General features: G+C 44.6%; 1 protein-coding gene across 7 annotated transcripts in view; it reads right to left on the reverse strand.

The window, feature by feature from the left end:
* Positions 1 to 1,531: 1,531 nt before the first annotated feature.
* Positions 1,532 to 18,905, reverse strand: part of SPOP (speckle type BTB/POZ protein) — a 50,378-nt gene continuing 33,004 nt past the window's right edge. For 6 of the 7 annotated variants that reach the window (XM_083583390.1, XM_083583394.1, XM_083583392.1 and 3 more), the window contains 9 exons: positions 16,867 to 17,011; positions 16,216 to 16,337; positions 12,912 to 13,063; positions 12,644 to 12,771; positions 8,978 to 9,155; positions 7,526 to 7,581; positions 6,319 to 6,441; positions 4,057 to 4,199; positions 1,532 to 2,912 (listed from right to left, as the gene is read on the reverse strand). In XM_083583390.1, the coding sequence (XP_083439516.1) occupies positions 2,768 to 2,912; positions 4,057 to 4,199; positions 6,319 to 6,441; positions 7,526 to 7,581; positions 8,978 to 9,155; positions 12,644 to 12,771; positions 12,912 to 13,063; positions 16,216 to 16,337; positions 16,867 to 16,944 (1,125 nt within the window). In that variant the 5' untranslated portion in view covers positions 16,945 to 17,011 and the 3' untranslated portion in view covers positions 1,532 to 2,767. Of the gene's footprint in view, positions 2,913 to 3,449; positions 3,683 to 4,056; positions 4,200 to 6,318; positions 6,442 to 7,525; positions 7,582 to 8,977; positions 9,156 to 12,643; positions 12,772 to 12,911; positions 13,064 to 16,215; positions 16,338 to 16,866; positions 17,012 to 18,905 lie in introns of those variants that run through there. The other variant, XM_083583396.1, reaches the window with a different exon arrangement.

Consider the following 18,905-nt stretch of genomic DNA (forward strand, 5'->3'; position numbering starts at 1 on the left):
CGTCTGACAGCAAAATTCCTCAGGGAAACGGCAAGACACCAAATATACATTTCAAAAAGCAAGTCCCTGGCCTCTGCTCCCCATCTATAGAAAGTGAGTAGCAGAAAACTTATTCACAAGGGGCCCGAATACAGAAACTAGGGTGTGAAACACTGCATGTGACCCTGATATTCTGCTCTAGAGTCACAGTGGAGGCCCCTAAAATAGTATAACCCCAGAAAGAGCTTATTGGATTTGACAGCAGGCACGCTGTACAGCCTGAACATTAAGAGAAAAGCTTCAGAACTTGCGTAACTATTATGTTCTCCTCTCAACTCACCTCAATTAAGAACGTGGGCACCTATTTACAGGGGAATCTTCCATAGAAAGCAATCTCCACCACAAGTGATTGCTACTGAAATCAGAGCCAAAACGTATCCAAACTCCAAGGTTCAGGGAAGCACAACCCATCTTCAAAACATGAAACAGCCCTATGAGGAACAAACACTTGTGGTAGCTGTCGAACGTTGACTATCAGGGAGAGAAGAAAAACTAAACATTGCCACTGGTGGTGAAAGCATGGAGAAGAGGAGAATGCTCTGCAGGTAACAGGGATTCCCTGCAACATAAAACTTTGGGGTGGGGGTGACCCACCCACCATGTTCATTCATCGTCATCTTTTCCATCCCGCCCAAACTTATGTTCTTCTACTTATTCAAATGGCAAATTGAGACGAATGCGGCTGTTATCCAAATAATTCATATTGAGATATTGGTCATACTGTGCCGCTGTTTCCGGGAACTTCTCCTCAAGCTCGGAGCTGAAGATGGTTGTGAGCACACCTACCACCCTAAAGCGTGCTGCTTTAGGCAAAGTGAGGGGATTGAAAGAGGCTGGACCCCTGATTCTTGGTCCCAGGGGGTGTACTGAAGGGTTGGCCGGGTTGGAGCCTGCCAACGGTGCAGGCCCAGGGAGGGGGGACGCAAAAATCTCCTGTCTCCACTCTGGCCACCCATGTGCTCCCCAGGTCGCTTTTCCGAGGAAAAAGGAAGGAAAGCAGGAAGGAAGGAGACAGACGGACCGACTGACGGAGGAGAGGAGGTAGAACAGAGCAGACCCAACCCTGGTGGCCATGGAGGAAGTCATTGGCACAGCGCAAAAGGCAACTAAAAGTAAACTTTTGAGATTCTTGCCCATGGCTTCAGAGGCGCCAATACATCTCCTTGCCAAGGATGCAAGGGAGCCTAGGTACACCTCTGCTTGGTCCAATCACTTTATGCAAAACCGAAGAGGAACAAGCCAATCAGGAGCATTGACCTCCTCTGCTAAGTCCAGGAGCGTTGGTGGGAAAGGTCGGCTCCCAGATCTAGCTCTTACTGAAATAGGAAACCAAAGTATCTTGGTGGCAGCTGCTCCAGTTCCTGGACTGCAAATAACATCAGCGTAAATAAAGCAGACACATAAACCAAATATGAACTTGAGGGGGAAGGTCTTTCTCTTTTTTTATATAAAAAAAAGTGAAAGAAAGCCATAAAGACAAGACAGAACAACACACAGTACAAAAGAGTAATTATATTTTCAAAAAGAAAAGGAAAGGGGGTGAAAAAAAAGAAAAGCTTTACCAGTTATTTTGGAACTTCTTGCCTGTAAAAGGAAACTGGCTTAGAACGGAGAAGGACCAGAATCTTCTACAAACCAGCGGATTGGGTACAAACACTCGATAAGAATCATTTTTGCAACGCAGGACAAGAAACCTTTGACACAGTGTTCATGAACGATAAAATTTCTTTAAAAAACAAAACAAAACAGAAAAGGATGTGAAGAAATCACAGGAGTTCAGAGGAAATAAACTAAAACAGGGAAAGAGAGATACCAAAAGAACAAAAATTCCCACAATATCTAAACAGGTAACCATTGTTCTTGGACAGCCAATTCCAAGTCCAGAGCATCACCAACAGTTCCTGAAAGCCGGTCATGGCTGTCTCCATCCTATCCAAGTCGTCCAGGGAGCGTATCCTCACACCAGCCCCCTCATCACTTTTTAAAAGTTGCCAGTTTGTGAGAGGGGCTCGCTTTTGCCGTCCATGTACACAAGTGCTACCGAGAGAGACCGTTGTCGCCTCATGGCTGGAAGGCGGATGGAGGGATTTCACAGCGGCCGGGAGCCTCTCCCTCTCCCAAAAGTCCCGATACAAATCCCATGGATGCTCCTGTGAGTGGGCTTCATCTCATCAAGGCAGAATCATTCCCCACCCCACCCCCGCATTCCCCGTTGTCATTTCCGGAACGAAAGAGAGCGTCCTCCTTGCTCTGATCATGCCCGACTTCTTGTTCTGTGCTGTCAGATGCGGAGGCCATAACGTCGTCCCTTTTCCTCTCGCCTTAAATTCCATTTAGCACTGTTGGGATCTGTTGTCTCAGGCCAGCACCCGGCCAACTCCTTAAGTTCTTGACTTGGCCAAGTCAAAAGGGAAACACACAGACATTGCAGCAACAGGGATATATTAGGTTGAACAGTCCCCTTTAACCCAAAGTCCACCCCTCCCCATTCGCCCCAAAGTTTATTTGCTGCTGATTTTTTGTTTTGTTTTAAAAGTCTGCACGTCTCAAAGCAGTCTCTTCCCCCACCCACCCACCCCCACAACAGAGTTAAAAGCTCCACAGGTTGCATCGTCTACCTGGTGGTCAAGGTTTGGAAAAGCAACTTGCTTCTGTTGCTACTTCCATTTTTTTTCTTTGTTTAAAAAGCCACACATACACACACGGGGTTGTGCGATGGGGTCCGGCCTTAGGATTGCTTCAGCCGCTTGCGTGGGGGTCCCAGAAAAGGGCACTGCGCAGAGGCCAATGAGCGATACGCCTCGGCCACCAAATGGGGGTGAGACACGACCATCGACTTCCATCCTGAAGTCTCCATGACGTCGGAAGCATGGCTGGAAACAAACAACAAAGGAGCCAAGGTTACCGGTTTGGGGGGGGGGGATGAACGCACACAAAAGTTGACAGTGAAAGGCAAAACAGACAGAAGGGAAGGGGAAGTTCTCAAGCTATCAATCATATCAATACTTCCACTTTAGGGTTTCAGCAGCCGATTTTATGTCTTATATAAATACCTTATCATCTGCTGTAGATACTCTGTGGTGCAATGTAAGCAAGATGACACTACCTTGGCCTGAAACATGCGTAGGCAAACTAAGGCCCGGAGCCCGGATCCGGCCCAATCGCCTTCTAAATCTGGCCCATGGACGGTCCGGGATTCATGTGTTTTTACATGAGTAGAATGTGTGCTTTTATTTAAAATGCATCTCTGGGTTATTTGTGGGGCATAGGGATGCGTTCATTTCCCCCAAAAAAGTATAGTCCGCCCCCCCCCAAGGTCTGAGGGCCAATGGACTGGCCCCCCACTGAAAAAGTTTGCTGACCCCTAGACTGAAAGAATCAATGCTGCTTCAGGGGCTATTCCCCCCCACACACTTGCACCCCAAGTCAGAGGCGCTCGTTTTGCATTTAGCAACTCACCATTCAGACGCAATGGGTGTGACATCTTTAAGAACTCAAGCAGTTCTAAAAGAAACATCCAATTCATCCAAGAAAGAGAAAGAGAGAGGGTATTTTGCACTGGTTGTCCACTGCAGAACACACCTGTCTTCTCCTCTCTTACAGGATTTGCTTTCGAGGCTCCTTGTTTGTTTCTCTTGGGATGCTTAAGAGAGAAAGAATATGAATGGAGCTACCACTGTCCCCCTTGGCAGAAAACAGTGGGGCAGAGTGCCCTTTCGGAAAAGTGCCTTCCACATTCCTCGCAGAAGGAGTATGCAACAGCCACTACTTGATTCTCCAGCGCAAGGGCAAAAAGGGAAGAAATTATGTTTGATAAAAAAAGAACCTGCAGGTGCGCCAGCAAGAGAAACCAAAACAGAGGAAGTGGAATATTTATTTTTTGGGGGTGCACCAATTTTAGCTGGTTATGAGTGCTTGAATACAAAGAGGTGCAATGGGGCTTTGTTCTCTAGGGTTCTTACTTGTCAATTTCCCCACATTCTGAGGGGAGGGGGAGAAAGGATAAAACGTGCTTACTAGTTGATGAAGTCAACCGCCTGAGTTTTTAGCTGGTCAGCACTGTGTAGATCAGCCAAGATGAGGATCTCCGCTGCATTTTCTACGGACAGGTTGCTGCACAGAGCATCCTCGCACATCACCTTCAAGCGTTCCAAAGCATACTTAAAAGAAAAAAGAGTACAGAGAGGTACTGAAATGAGCTTGCCCTGAAAGAGGAAGACCCAAAAGAGGCTGCGCTGTGGTGGCAAAACTCTCTACAGGTGGGTTTTAGCACCGCTATTTTGAATGGCTTTTGTAGGTGTGGTGCCCCACTTCCCTTAATCCTATAAAGTTCTGTGCTAGCAGTCTTCTCCTTGTTGAAGCAAATGTTCCAAGTCTTGTGCAGTGCTTCTGTAACTATAGCATAGCACTGATACATGCAAAGTGTATTGTACTGTATTTTTTTTTTCAATTATTCAGTAGTAATGTTTGGAAGCACAATATTCAAGAGGAAGAGAGATGCATATTCTGGGCAATTGTCAGCATATCTCACCAAAGTCTGAAGCCTTCTGGCTGGGGAGGAAAAAAATGAAGAGATATCTTAAGTTCTTTTGCCAAAAACACACATAATGAGTGCCAAACCTAACTGGAGAAGCAGAATTATGCAAAATTGTAGTAGGTAATCTGCATAACTTAATTCTGCTTGCAGAGCTTGGGAGGGCTGGGAAAAGAGAACACACAAGCCCAAGCAGCTGGACGAAAGGTCAATGGAGTCTGGGTCTTTAGGTACGACAACATCCTTTCCCATCCTCCTCAATAAACACTTCTGAAAGACAAAGCCTAACTCTCTAATCGCATCTTCACCCAAGAGCCCAATGGCAGGTCTCCAGGGTTTAGGATATGCACTGTGTTTTGTTTATAGTATAATTACGTATTTTCCCCAAGAGACTGGAGGAAGACAGAACAAGCTGTTCCCAAGCCTCTCGGGCAAATATTAAGAGGCTTCATGTGCTGCCATAAAAGGTTTTGCTTTCTGTTCTTATATAGACACCCTGCAAGGATTAGGGGGTGGGGAAGAGCTATATAAAAAGTCACAATTAAAGACCCCCCAAACCTTACTGTCTGATCAATGGGCTGGACAACTGCTGTTGCTAGGCAGGGCTGAAAATTAACTTGCCACTAAACCATCCCCAGAGGCCAATATGGGCTTCTGCTGGGCAAGTGTGCAAGACTCACTTGGCATCTGCTGCTGCATGGTAGTATATTTTGATTTTGTGAAGGGGGCACAAATTTCTACCCCCCCCCCAAATTAAAACTGCGATATTCCATCCTAAATTCCCCATGCTACTTTTCTTCCCTGCATACATGCGGCAGGGGCTTTTTCACTGCTATTCTATTAACGACTTGAACCAAGCGTTGGAAATTCCAATTTGGAGAAGCCCAGCTTCTTCACCTCTGCCCTTTTGCCCCAACCTGCCACACACAGGTAAGGAACAGCACAAAACCTCACAATTCAGTGGCGTAAGATGTGACCTCGAAGCATCAGCATAGCGTCCTTAACTTGCAGGTACCCCCATATTCCTGGAGTTGTGAGAGGCTGGCTCTGAGGCTTTTTCACTGAGGCAGTGAAGTCGCATTTCACAGACAAACATCGCATCCCTTTTAATCTGGTCCAGGGGGTGACAGTGATTTACTTAAATGGGAGTGTACGAGAAGGGCACACGCTGCTCTCAACAGAGCAGGGCACCCTCTCTCTGCGCAATGAGGGGTGTACCTAAAGATTGCTGTCTCATCCTGGAAGTTTCTACAGCAGACTGTTCATCTTTCAGTGCATTCCTGCAAAGATCAGGAAGCAAGAGTTTGTCTCTATTGGCCCTGCTTCTCCTCTCGCAGGTCAACACCTTGAGGATGGGACAGACTACTAGGAGGAGAGGGGTTAGCAATGCCTCATGGCTGACCAGGCCCTGGGCCTCTTGACAGCAGTGGGATGCGGCCTGCCTCAAGTATACAGCCACCCACAGCTTACAAAATAGGCTGGGCGGGCCAAGGAAATCTCTTTGAACTGCGCCCAAAGACCCAGGAGTGAATCTGGTAAGACACCAATAGAATGTTCATGCCAGCAAGTCCCCCACAATTTCGTCTCCAGGAGACGAGAACCCACAAAACCAAAGGCCTAGGTATCAAGTATAAACACAATGATGTTGAAGCCATGGTTTCTGTGCTGGTCCCCCTCTCCCTTTTCGCAAGAGGGGGAAAAAAAGTAAACGGCCAGCCAGCCAGCCACCCAAGCATCCTGTGTACCTTATCAGCAGCTGCAAGCAAATCATCGGCCATTTTGTCGAGGTTAGGTGCCTTCCCCGTGTAAATGAAGCACATCATTTCTTTAAAAACTTCAGGTTCCACATCATTGATTTCAACTCGATTCTGCACCGGAGGGGGAAAATTAGGGTTACCCTTCTGACACTCAGGCAACAGACCCAACTGTTGGTCTCCTCCCCCAGATCTCTTTTTCGGGGGGGGGGGGGGGACTGGAACTATTTTGAGAGAACACGTAAATATTTGGGGAAGAAGATGCTGAAGGAACAGAAATGTTCCAGTCTCCTTTGCCTCTTCCAACTACAGAAGAGAACGTGGTGAGACTTTTCCTTAAAGCTTCGCTTTTCCACTGTCTCAGGCAGCAGCAAGAAGCCAGCATTTACTGTTACATAAATGCCATCACAACTTGTAATGGCAGCACAGGAGTATTAACTCCTCCTACGGTGCTTTCCCAATTTCATTTCTGGCCTGTCTTGAAGGTTCCTGGTGGCTTACAATATGCCCATCTCTCAAAGCTTAGTTTCACAACAAGGCTGCAAGGTAGGGATGGTGGGGACAGTGTATCTTGGAATGAAAGGAATCAGCTAGTAAGCTTCTCAACAAGCCTTGGACTTGCACCCAGGACTCTAGCTCTGGCTCCCTGAAATATAAAAAACTGGAAGGCAAATGTCCACCCACAGTGAATTTTTTTCATGCAGAAACTGGAAAGGGTGAATGCCAAAATACATATTAGGGCAATGCCTTTATTAGGTCCAGCAAAATGCCACAAGATTGATGAAGGTTTCTGGAGAACTCGCAAGCTTGCACATTATATTGTGTGATATTTTGGTTGGCCTAATAAAGGTATTCCCCTGACCTGGTTTTTGTTTCCATTGGCAGCGCTTGTTCCCCAGCCATTCCTCCGGTCAAGACCTATCTATCTAAAATACAGTTCACAATGTCAGCTCTCTAGCATTCCTTCCCATAGCAAGAGGCCTTGCCAACCTGGACACATGACAGCAATGTATTTTATTTCTGCTTTGAGCCTCTGTGCTGAGCAAGACCTTTGCAAGTGGAGGTCAAAAGTCTGCAGTATTTTTCAGCTGCTTGCTGGGGGAACCAAGAGTTGTTCCAGCTCCTGAGTTATCTCTCCCAGTCTGCAGATCTGCAAATGGCTCTTCCTCATGACCAGAAAGCTGCTCTTCCCACTTACCTTTTTACTCTCTTCCATCTCGTGTTCAAACATAGCGCTGAAAACCGGAGAACGTGCTGCGGCCAGAGGGGTGGGGTGGGGAACACGAGAGAGAGAGAGAGAGAGATTGGGGAGGAGGGAAAAGAACACCACAAAATGCAATTAAAACTATGCGAAGAGATAACCTTCCTCTCCAGAGAGGAACTGACACATGCAATCAGTACCTGCAAATAAAGGTACCAATATAACAGGGCGTAAAAAATAAATAAAACGATCATGAGAGAAATGTTATCAAATGTCTTCCTAAGGGCATATGCACACTAGAGAAAGGAGACCAGCTTAAAACTAGCTTTTCCATCAGCTCAGCCCACCCCCCACCCAAGAGCAGCTCTGAAAATTGCAGTTTTGTGAAGGTGCAGACCACTCACAGACATTCTCGGCTCCATTCCCTCCCACTACAGTTCAGCTCCCAGGCAGACATCTTTCTGCTCCGAGAAAAGCTAGGTTCTGCAACACGCATGAATTATGCAAGTTGAACAAATTTTACAAGCTTGTCACAATTCATTCCGGTTTTGCTAGCCGCACGAAAGTGAAAAATCTACGCAGGGGCCTAGCTGAGGGGGGAACACAAGAGAGCATACTCCTAAACTACTTGGAAATCGCACTGAGCAATCCATCTGGGATTCCAGCAGGAATTGCCACACACTTTCAAGTACAGTCATACCTTGGTTGCCAAACACCCTGGAACTTGTATGTTTTGGCTCCCGAACAATCGAAAACCGGAAGTGAGTGTTCCGGTTTTCAAACAATTTTTGGAAGCCGAACATCTGGCGTGGCTTCAACGGCTTCTGATTGGTGGCAGGATCCCGCGCTTTGGTCTTTGAACAGTTCTGGGAGCCGAACGGACTCCCAGAACGCATTCTGTTTGAGAACCAGGGTAAGACTGTATATCTCTGCAGTCGTAAGACACAGAAACTTGCCTTTCTAAAGAGAGAAAAGAAAGCTGAATGGTGTATCCTGAGCTCCCTTGAAACTGCATTATATACAGCAGGCATGTCCAACAACTTTGGCTTCCCCCCAAAAAGTTCAACAACTTTGGTCAATCTAATCTAATGCGTAGATCACTGCCAGTTTTTTTATAGTGGAAGTAGATCGCAGTCATCTTGGGAGTTGGACATGCCTGATATAAGTCCTAGAAGACCCCTGGCAAAGCAGTTTTTACAATTTGCACCTTCCCCGCCCTCCCAATAGCATTAAATGGGTTTTTTAATCTGAGGTTTCGATATGATACATTCCCATTGCCCCTCATTCCCCGGTCAAATCAACTGTTCCCATCTTATAGGACCCGCTATTTGGGGCCTCTTTCTGGAAAAGAAGGGAAGCAACCTCCAAAACACTCATCAAGGCAGTCGGCTTGTCCCTGATCAGTCCATCCGCCATCCTGCTAAGCCTCGCGCCCATTTCGATACCGACCTGCTAATATGGCTTTGTGAGCCTGGAACTCCTGGCCTGCCACACACAGGCAGCAGTCTGTGAAGCGAGAGTTTTCCCAGAGGCCTCCCAACTCATCAGCCAAGCGGCATTCAGGTACCTTCACCATGTTCATGGAGTTCTGGCCGGAGATATTGACAGAGTCCTGTACTACACTCACCTGCAAGGAAGTACAGGGGGTTAACAAAAGATGAAGCAGCAGCAGCACAGTGAATTTAAAAAAAAAGTGGGGAGGAGCACAGAGGGTCAGTGGGGTAGGGTAGAGGGAAACAAAACCCCAAAACCCCACAGATGTTCTTGGGTAAGGATGTTTAAGACGGAAACAGCAATGCACTGAAAATAAACTGTGCTCCCACCCACACACCGGCACGGCTGCCTAAGGATTCCCACAGATTTTGATGGAATCAGAAGTTCATCTAAGTTCTCTCCTTTGGGATAAAAGGCAGGGCCATCCATTTCTACAGATTGGTCCAAGGCACTACGTGCCGCAAGCAAGGAGCAGAGATGTCAAAGAAAACAAATCTGCCGAGCTCCACATGGCTCCAGAAGACAAAGCTATCAGGCCACAAGCGACAAAAACCTCTCTACAGATGAATACCAATGAACACTTACTACATGGCAACTTACAATGGGGTACAGACAAACGCCAAGGAGCCCAGTCTTCTGTACGCTCTTCCTGAACCTCCTTGTTCCTCCTGATTTCATGTCAGGTATATGGAAGTGTAGTAAAATTATCGTCACCGCTTGGCAGTGTCACAGGCCAGCTTCCCAAGCAATTACAGACATACTGCAGCAGATTACCACTGTATGAAGTCATTTCGATTCAGCCAGAGTCACTAGCCTGATTCCTTCCTGACCGCACCTACATCTGTTTTATCAGTCCCTAACCTTGAGCACAACCCAGGCTCCAGGTCTTTCAAAAATGAAGGCTCAAGTTAACTAGTTCAGAGGTTCACAAACTTCCTCACCTGGAGTTATAAGCTATTTCGGAGGTGATTTTAAAAATTAAAATTAAGAGATATAAGAATATCCCTGGAGCATGGAGGTACCATATAACCATCGTGACTGGTTGCCTCTGATGTGACTTATCCTCCATGAATGAGCCTACTGCCCATTTTTAAGACACATGGCCATTACAGGAAAGATGGGGAAGCTGATGCTGTTGACGGGCTCCCAATTCTCATCAGTTGCAGTTGGAGTGGCCAACAGCCAGAAATAGTAGTCGGTTCCCCATCCCTGCCTTACAGGGCCTCGAGGGCATGCTGAAAATTTTCACAGCCCAAAACTCCAGCACCAATTGGAGGTTTGTTATCATTCATGTTGGATGACAATACGCACATTTAAAATGTTGTCTTTCCCACTCCGACACTGCTTTCCAATGGGAGACAGGCAGCAAAATTTCAAATAAAATCAAAAATACAATTTGCAAGCCTGCTCTGAACCCCCACCTCTAAAACTACTGCTTTAGAAATGTTACTTGCCCTTATAAACAATGCCAAAGTGAACTGTTCAAGAATCAGTGATTTCAATGGAAGTTATGCATGCACTTTAAAATCTTGCCCTCACAATTAACAGGGCTTAAACGTTGTGAGATGTTGGGTGGTTTGTGTCTGGTACCTCTGAAGTCATGGAAGGCATTAAAATTAAAACAAACTCTGTTTTTTTTACTGAACAAAAATCGAGATCCTGAGAATGCTGCAATTTGCTCTGAATCCTGCAGTGGAAACATGGAAAACAAAGAATCGGGTGCCTGCCCCTTTGAGACAGCAGCCACTTCAAACTGGAAACGGATGCTGCAAGGATCTCAATGTAAGCTAACTGGCAGCTCCACAGGTACTAGCCAGCAAAACAGGGGCTGTGCAAGAGCAGGTGTACCAGTATCTCATGTGATCAGGCCAAACTTGCAGCCTGTGTTGCTGCAGGTTGACAGAAGGAAGATCCAGCAGAACTAAAGCGAATTCTTTTTTTTAAGACAGACAAACCCTCTTTCTCAGCAGTATTCCAAGTTTTAAATAAAAACCCTGGTAACAGTCTCCCAGCTCACCAAATGTTATCAAATCCTTAGAGAGCCTCAGCAGAGAGGAAAAAAAACACACACACAGACACACACCCTCAAATACCATTCCTGCCAAATAAAAACACAGCTGTAAGCACCTGTGGCAAGGAAAGGGGGGGGGGATTCGCTGAGCATATGGCACTAAATGGCAGGAAAACCTCCTGGCATCAGCAAAAACTAGCACAAGTTTTCATTTCTATGCATAACTTCTGGCTTGCCAGATCCAAAAGCGTTTTTCTCTGACAAAAGCCTGATACTTTCCAAGAATGAATCCCATGCTGTGTGGGGACAGACAGGCCGCCTTGTCTATTGACGAAGAAGCCCCACACAGAGCGATGCAAAGGCCTGGAAGAAACACGATTTTCTCTATTGTGCTGTACCAGGACCCTTCCCCACTCCCTACCCCCAATTTATCCTACAGAAAAACTGAAAACGTTGGAGATCACTGAAAATACTCCATCAAAAGTTGCTTTCTCTTTTGACACGAGTCAAATGCTTTTTAAGGCAAGGTTTTTTACTCACTCAAAATGTGAAACATGAAGGTTTTGATGTTAAGGCTACCTGAAGAACATTAAATAATGGCAAAAGTGTACGTATGTGACACTCAAATCCAAGATGCATTTCGACTCCTAGAGGTGCTGCCCTCTTCATCAGAGGACCATTTGGGGCCTTTGTTTTTTTGTACAGTGGTACCTTGGTTGTCAAACTTAACCTGTTCCGGGAGTCCGCTCGAAAACCAAGGCGTGGCTTCTGATTGGCTGCAGGAGCTTCCTGCACTCAATCGGAAGCCGCGTCAGACGTTCGGCTTCCAAAAAACGTTCGCAAACTGGAACACTTACTTTTGTGGCATCCGGGAGTCGATTTGTTCAGGAGCCAAGCCATTCAACAACCAAGGTATCATTGTAAATTGCTACTTCCTTTCTTCTGGGAAATTTTCATCTAGTGTGGAGATACTAGAAGCTAATACCCTGGCATCTACTGCCCTTTGGGCATGTCCAAACCAACACTGCAATCCAGGAGCCAAGGTTCACTGAATGGGGTTTACTTATGAGAACACATGTTTTAGATTTCACTTTAACGCACTGATATTTTTTGAGGCTGCAATCCTATACATGCTTACCGGGGAGTAAGCTCCACTAAACAAGAGTGGGTCTTCCGAATAAAGATGTACAATATCATTTTATAAATTTTATAAAGGTAAAAAAAAAAAGGTAGTATTCCCCCCCCCCCAGGATTTATGGAACTATACATTTCTAGTCACACATCTGTTTCCTCATCCTCCCCTCCACAGGTTAATCCACGTAATTCACATGACAGCATGCCACAAGCGAGAAAATGTGCTTGCAGAGAAATAGCTCCAGACAACTCAAGCAAGTGAGCCAAGCCACACCTTACACAGGGAGTTACAAAAGGCCCCTCTCCCAAACAAAACACTCAGGGTCACCATTCAACTCCAACTACTGTGCTCAGTTCAGAAGGAATGGTGGACAAAGGGATTGGACATGCGATGGGAGCTGACCAGCGTCTCTGCAGCCCTTCTGCGGTTTTCTTCCAAATGAAACAAAAGGTTTCGCGTCGTTTCCCCTCCTTACCTCACAGAAGAGAGTGAGCTTGTCATCTGGGAGGAGTCCGTTGGCCTCATCCAAGAGAAAATCTCTTCTAATAAACTTCTTGAATCCCCAGTCTTTGCCTTGCACAAACCGGTAGGCTCGCTGACTCTCTGGAAATATATAAACAAGTGGGGGCTCTTTTTTGAAAAAGGAAAGCCAAAAGACACACAAGCAGGGCTCTACTTCGCTCTCGCTGCCTGTGTTTAAACGGCAACTGAAGCGCAAGGAACCGGCCACCAACTCTGCGTACCCATTGCTTTCGTTTCTTCTCCTTTTGCGTTCAGGATGGAGAACTTGAATTTGGCTCGGACTTCGCTCTTTGGACAGCTGACCAGTAGCAGGTAGAGCGAAAGGTAATCTTTACTCTCTTCGTCCAAGCCCTTTGGATTCACGCGCAAACACCTGCAGAAGCAGAAAGATAATCTTCATCTTCTCGATATGGTCTTAAACCTGCTGGCAGAAACAAGTTTCCACACACAGATCTGTTTGCACTGGGTGCACAAAAGAAAAGGCAATGTAGGAGACAAGGGAGGCACAACCTCTGATAAGGCGATGCTTGCGGTTACTCCACAGAGATCCCAAAAGAGGAAAAGGGTTGTTTGGACATTTTTTCTCCCTTGCGTGGGATTTGTGCTCCCACATCCTTAGCTTTCTTCCGGAGGAGCAAGGACAACCAGAACTAGATGTTAAATAGGATGGAGATGCACCCAAGTGCTCTTCCTTTGGATTCCTCACTAGGTTGGATTTATCTTGTAAGGGTCCCAGTTTAAACTGGCCAGTGCTCATGGATTGCAAGTATGGCTTGGCTCACTTGCTTGAGCCATCTGGAGATATTGATCTTGTGGTGTGCCCGTGGCTTAGATGGCATGGTCATGCCTTGCTGCAATCTGTTAGACAACACATTTTGGCCCTTTGCAGATGATTCTATAAAATTTCTTAGCTGCATTTTCATTTAAAAAAAAAAAAATTTAAAAATATTTTTCACTATTACAGTTTCCAGAACCACATTTACATTGAAATCAACATTTCCCTCATTCATATCTTACTTTATAATAAGACAATCATTTATGACTTCCCTTCTTGCCCTTTCCTGGTTCCTTTGATTTCCCCATCATTTCTGCATATTCTTATATATCAATTTCATTCCCTTTTCCTTTTATTATGCCTCTATTTTATGTTATACTGTTGAATTTACCTTAATCCTGCTATTTTTTTACATATTTACAGTTATTTTCCAAATACTCCACAATTCACAATTTTTTTCCATTTCTCTTTATATACTTGGTCCTATTGTTCTTTTATTCTACTAGTTAAACCTGCTAGCTCTGCATATTCAATCATTCTTGCCAGTCCTCCTTGTTAGGGACCTCGCTCACCCTCCATTTCTGCGGCAACAAAATCCGAGCTGCAGTATTGGCATACATAAATAAGTTTTCCTGACATCTGGGTATTTCTGCCTGTACCATTCTCAAAAGGAATGCCTCTGTTTTTTGGGGGGGGGGAAGTTTTTTTAAACATTTTTCTCATCTCACTGTATATCATTTCCCAATACTCTTTAACTATTTTGCTTATCCACCACACATGGAAGAATGTTCCTTCTACTTCTTTACATCTCCAACATACATTGATTCTGATTTGTATATCTTAGCTAGTCTACTGGGGGTTAAATACCATGTGTGAACCAATTTCAAACAGTTCTCTTTCAACGCATAACATGCAGTAAATTTTAAACCTTTCTTCCATAATTTCCCACTGTGGTCAAATTCTATACTATGCCCTATGTCTGTTGCCCAATGAATCATTGATGATTTTACCAGCTCAATTTCTGTTTCTTATTCCAATATTATCTTATACATTCTAGATAATAACTTTTGATTGTTTTCTAATAAATCTCTTTCAAATTGCGAGCTTTGGTCTGAAAATCTGTTTTTCTTATCCATTTTGAATCGCTCATTTAATTGAGAATATTGTAACCAGTCTGTTACCTGGCTACTTATTTCCTCCACAGTATTGAGTCTAGGTTCCCTCTCTGAAAAATCCAATAAGTCTCTTTATGTCGTCTTGTCTATCCATATTAATTCTCTTCAAAACAATTGCTTCTATTGGCGATAACCACAATGGTGTTTTCCTTTCCAGCAAGTTCTCATACTTCTCCCAAACTCTATATACCTTCTTTCTAGCCACATGTTTTGAAAAACATTTATGTATTTTAGCTTCCCCATACCATAGACATGCATGCCAGCCGAATTTAAGATCGTAACCTTCCAAATGCAATAGGTGGGTGTTTTTCAATACAACCCATTCCTTTAGCCAACAAAGACACACTGCCTCATAATATAATTGTAAATCTGGCAGAGTGAAGCCTCCTCTTTCTTTACAATCTATCAAAATTTTATGCTTAATTCTTGGTTTCTTCCCCTACCAGAAAAATAATAATAATAATAATAATTTATTATTTGTACCCCGCCCATCTGGCTGGGTTTCCCCAGCCACTCTGGGCGGCTTCCATAGAAATCTAGTGATATCTTTTTGCTGTTCTTTGAAGAAGAGTAAATTGTTGAACACTGGGATGGAATGAAATAAAAATGTTTTAGGTAATATATGCATTCAATTTAATGGCTGATATTCTACCCACTAGGGAAAGTTTCATTCTTCCCTATATTTCCAACTCTTTTTTAATCTCCTTCTACAGCTTTACGTAACTATATTAAATTAAGCTGAGATGCCTCACAGTCAGCCATATCCCTAAGTACTTCACCTTTTTACATATTCTTAATCCACTCACCATTTCCAGTTCTTTTTTTGAATGGTCATCCATGTTTTTACCAATATCTTAGTTTTTTCTGCATTTATTTTAAGGCCCGCCACCTTCCCAAACTTTCTTATATCCTCTAATACCTTAGGAACCCTTTCAAGTGGCTGTTAATACCACATCATCAGCAAAATACCACATCATCAGCAAAAGCCTTTAGTTTATAAGATTGTTGTCCCACCGAAATTCCTTTAACTTCCCCGTTCTTTCTTATACTCTGTAACATTACTTCCAGCATCAATATAAACAACAGCGGGGACAATGGGCAGCCTTGTCTAGCCCCTTTCATTATTTTACAGTTATCTGAGAGATTATTATTTACAATTATTTTCGCGGATTGCTCCATATAGTTTGCTAATTCCTGTTAAGAAGGTATTACCCACTTCCATCTTTTCTAACACCTTGGTCTTAGCTGCATTTTCAATATGGATGGATGGTATTGAGAGTCACAAGTAAACCACAGGGATATTGATATGAAGCATGTTTGTATATCGTTTCTCCTTTCCCCTGAAGGTCAGGGCAGTTCATTGCCTCAGTCATTCTGAAGACAACTCCATGAGTCAAGTCATTTTTGTGCCATTTTACAGAAGGCAGGATTGAGGCTAAGCATTAGCAACCCCCCCAAGGCCTCCCAGTGAGCGTGCAGCTAAGCAGGGGTTTTGAACCCAATTCTAAGCACCACAAGCTACCAAATGTCGTGTTCCTTGCTGGTCCCCACTGTGCACTGCGTAATGATCCTTACCACTTCAATTTATCATTAGCTCCTGATGAAAATGTTGAACTTTTGATGACCTCTCCCATTTCCTCCCGGCAAAAGCTGAAGTTGTTGATGGTCCACATGTAGGAAAATTTGACCACTTTGATCTTAAGGGGGGGAAAGAACAGCAGAAACACAGTTACAGATGGAAAGACAACATACCTTATTTCCAATGATGATACGTTAGACCAGTCTTTCTCAACCTGTGGGTCCACAGATGCTGAACTACAACTCCCATCACCCCTAGCTAGCAAGGCCAGAGCTCAGGGATGATGGGAGTTGTAGTCCAACATCTGGGGACCCACAGGTTGAGAAAGGCTGCATTAGACCATTAGATGGCTCAAACAGACCTTAGCAGGCTATCCAGAACATGGAAAGCAGGGCAGCCATTCCTGGGAAACTTGACACTAACATCACACGGGATTCCCTGCTTTTACACATCAGATTCATCACTGTTAAAAGCGGGCAGAACTCGACCTTCAAGTTTTAGAAAGCATCACACGCTGCCCAAAACACTGGCTCGGGACCGTGGCAATTTGAACAAGGCACCAAAGATGCCAGCCAGTATTGCCTTTCACTAAGATATTCTTTGCCCCTCCGTGGGGCAAACGAAAGGATTCCAAAATGCGGACTTACTTGAGTGTAACACCAGCTCTCAGCAACAGGCCCACTTGACATCTCTGCCGGAGGAGGAGGACTCGGTACCCTTGACATCGCCAGTTTGGAGGTCAGACAGGATTCCACAGGTTAGTTAAAGAAATCTGTGTGTACAAACTTCACCCTGATTAAAGAGGAAGCGGGATATAAAGGTTAGTTAAAACTTCCCAGCAATTGTTAGGTGACCTCAGAATAGCATGGGTTCTGGTTAGCTTTCCAGTGCTTTGTTTTTAAAAATTTGTCTTATTACTGGAAAAGTTAGGCACTGCGGATTTCCCCACCTCTGTTACCTTACTACAGTCATACCTCGGGTTACAGAAGCTTCAGGTTGCGTTTTTTCAGGTTGCAGACCACCGAAACCCGGAAGTACTGGAACGGTTTACTTCCAGGTTTCAGCGGTCGCACATGCGCAGAAGCGCTAAATCGCAACCCGCGCGTGCGCAGACGTGGGTTGCGAACACTGCAGGTTGCAAACGTGCATCCCGCACAGATCACGTTTGCAACCCGAGCGTCCACTGTATATTGTAAGGCTTGTCTCTACACCAAGTTTAATTTGCGGAAGGAAGATAATGCTTCACAATATTTACTACTTACCTTAATGCCCCACTGCGGGTCACTAGTTTCTCAGCTACACTAGTCAAATAAGGGTGTTTTAAATGCATTATAAACATGCAACACAAGATTGTGCAATAGAGCACGAAACATTTCTATGTGATTTTACCTAGGGTTTCCCCACCCTCCCTTTTGCTATAACGATTTATTTTATGACTTATTTATAGCGGGGGTTTTCCTGAGCGTAGATCAGGACTCTTCTTTTACGTATGAGAAACTGAGAAATAGGGAATTACAAAAGCAGAGATGGGATCGGAATCAAAGCAAGCCTTTTAGCTAGTTGAACAAAGTGGCTGTCAAATCATGCACCATGGATGGGTTTGCAACTTCAAGAGAACAACCAAGCCAAACAAGAATCACGAGCCTAGTGAAAAATATGGACCTTGTTTTCGATCCACAGAAATAAAAGGGGACGAGCAAGAAACAAGGTAAGAGTCGTGGGACAGGTAACAAGGTCTTGCACCACTCTACGTACAGAGACAACTATAATTGTTTTATCCCACGCTCTACCTGTGCTTTTTCAAACACAAGCTGACATTTAGCAGTGTTTGAACAAAAGGAACCTGGGGCCAAACCACCATCACAAATAATTCAAAGATTTTCAGTAGCAGCCCTGTGAAGTGTTGGCTTGCATCCAAACAATGCAGCCCTGGAGACATGAGATGCATTCTTATTCTTGCACACAAGTTACCCCTAAACCTAAAAGTAAGGTATATCACAAGGCTCCCCTCCAAAGTCAACTATTGCACCTTTCGTAGCACTTGTACACTGAAACAATATAAACCCACTTCAGACTCACTCTAGCTAGCTCCCTCAGGTGCTTCGCTAGCTCCAAACTTTGCATCATTAACATTCAAAATAAAGAGCACTGTTAAGGTACGCTGTACATTACTTTAGAGAGATGGCAGTCCTTGCCCCAAGGAGCTTACAATTGCAATTTTACCAGTATGTGAGGCACTAGATTATGGGGATTGAAGAGACTGGCAAGAACAACAAAAGCTGCTGCGTGCTATACAATTATATGAGTCTATGAACCAAGTTGAGAGGTATGTTCAATTAAAAATAAAGTAAAATTAGCGAACTCTTGCAAATGAGAGGCTGGCTGCTCACTATTCAATGTCTTTGGAAAACCATTATTCACAAAGGCCTTTCTTTGCCAGTTGGCTTTTACTGGTGTTTTTGACCTCTAGGTTAGATTAGTGAAATGCGTTATATGTGGGGCTGCCTCTGAAGACAGTTCAGAAACTTCAGCTACTGCAGAATCCAGCAGCCAGGTGGCCCACTGGGGCAAGATGGTTGGAGCATATTACATCAATCCTGGTTTGACTGCACTGGCTGCCAATCAGTTTCTGTGCCCAATTGAAAGCGCTGGTCACAGCCTATAAAGCCTTAAACAGCCCAGGACT

The sequence above is a fragment of the Podarcis filfolensis genome (genome assembly GCF_964270895.1).
Source record: "Podarcis filfolensis genome assembly, chromosome: 13".
In the NCBI taxonomy this organism is placed as follows: Eukaryota; Metazoa; Chordata; class Lepidosauria; order Squamata; family Lacertidae; genus Podarcis; species Podarcis filfolensis.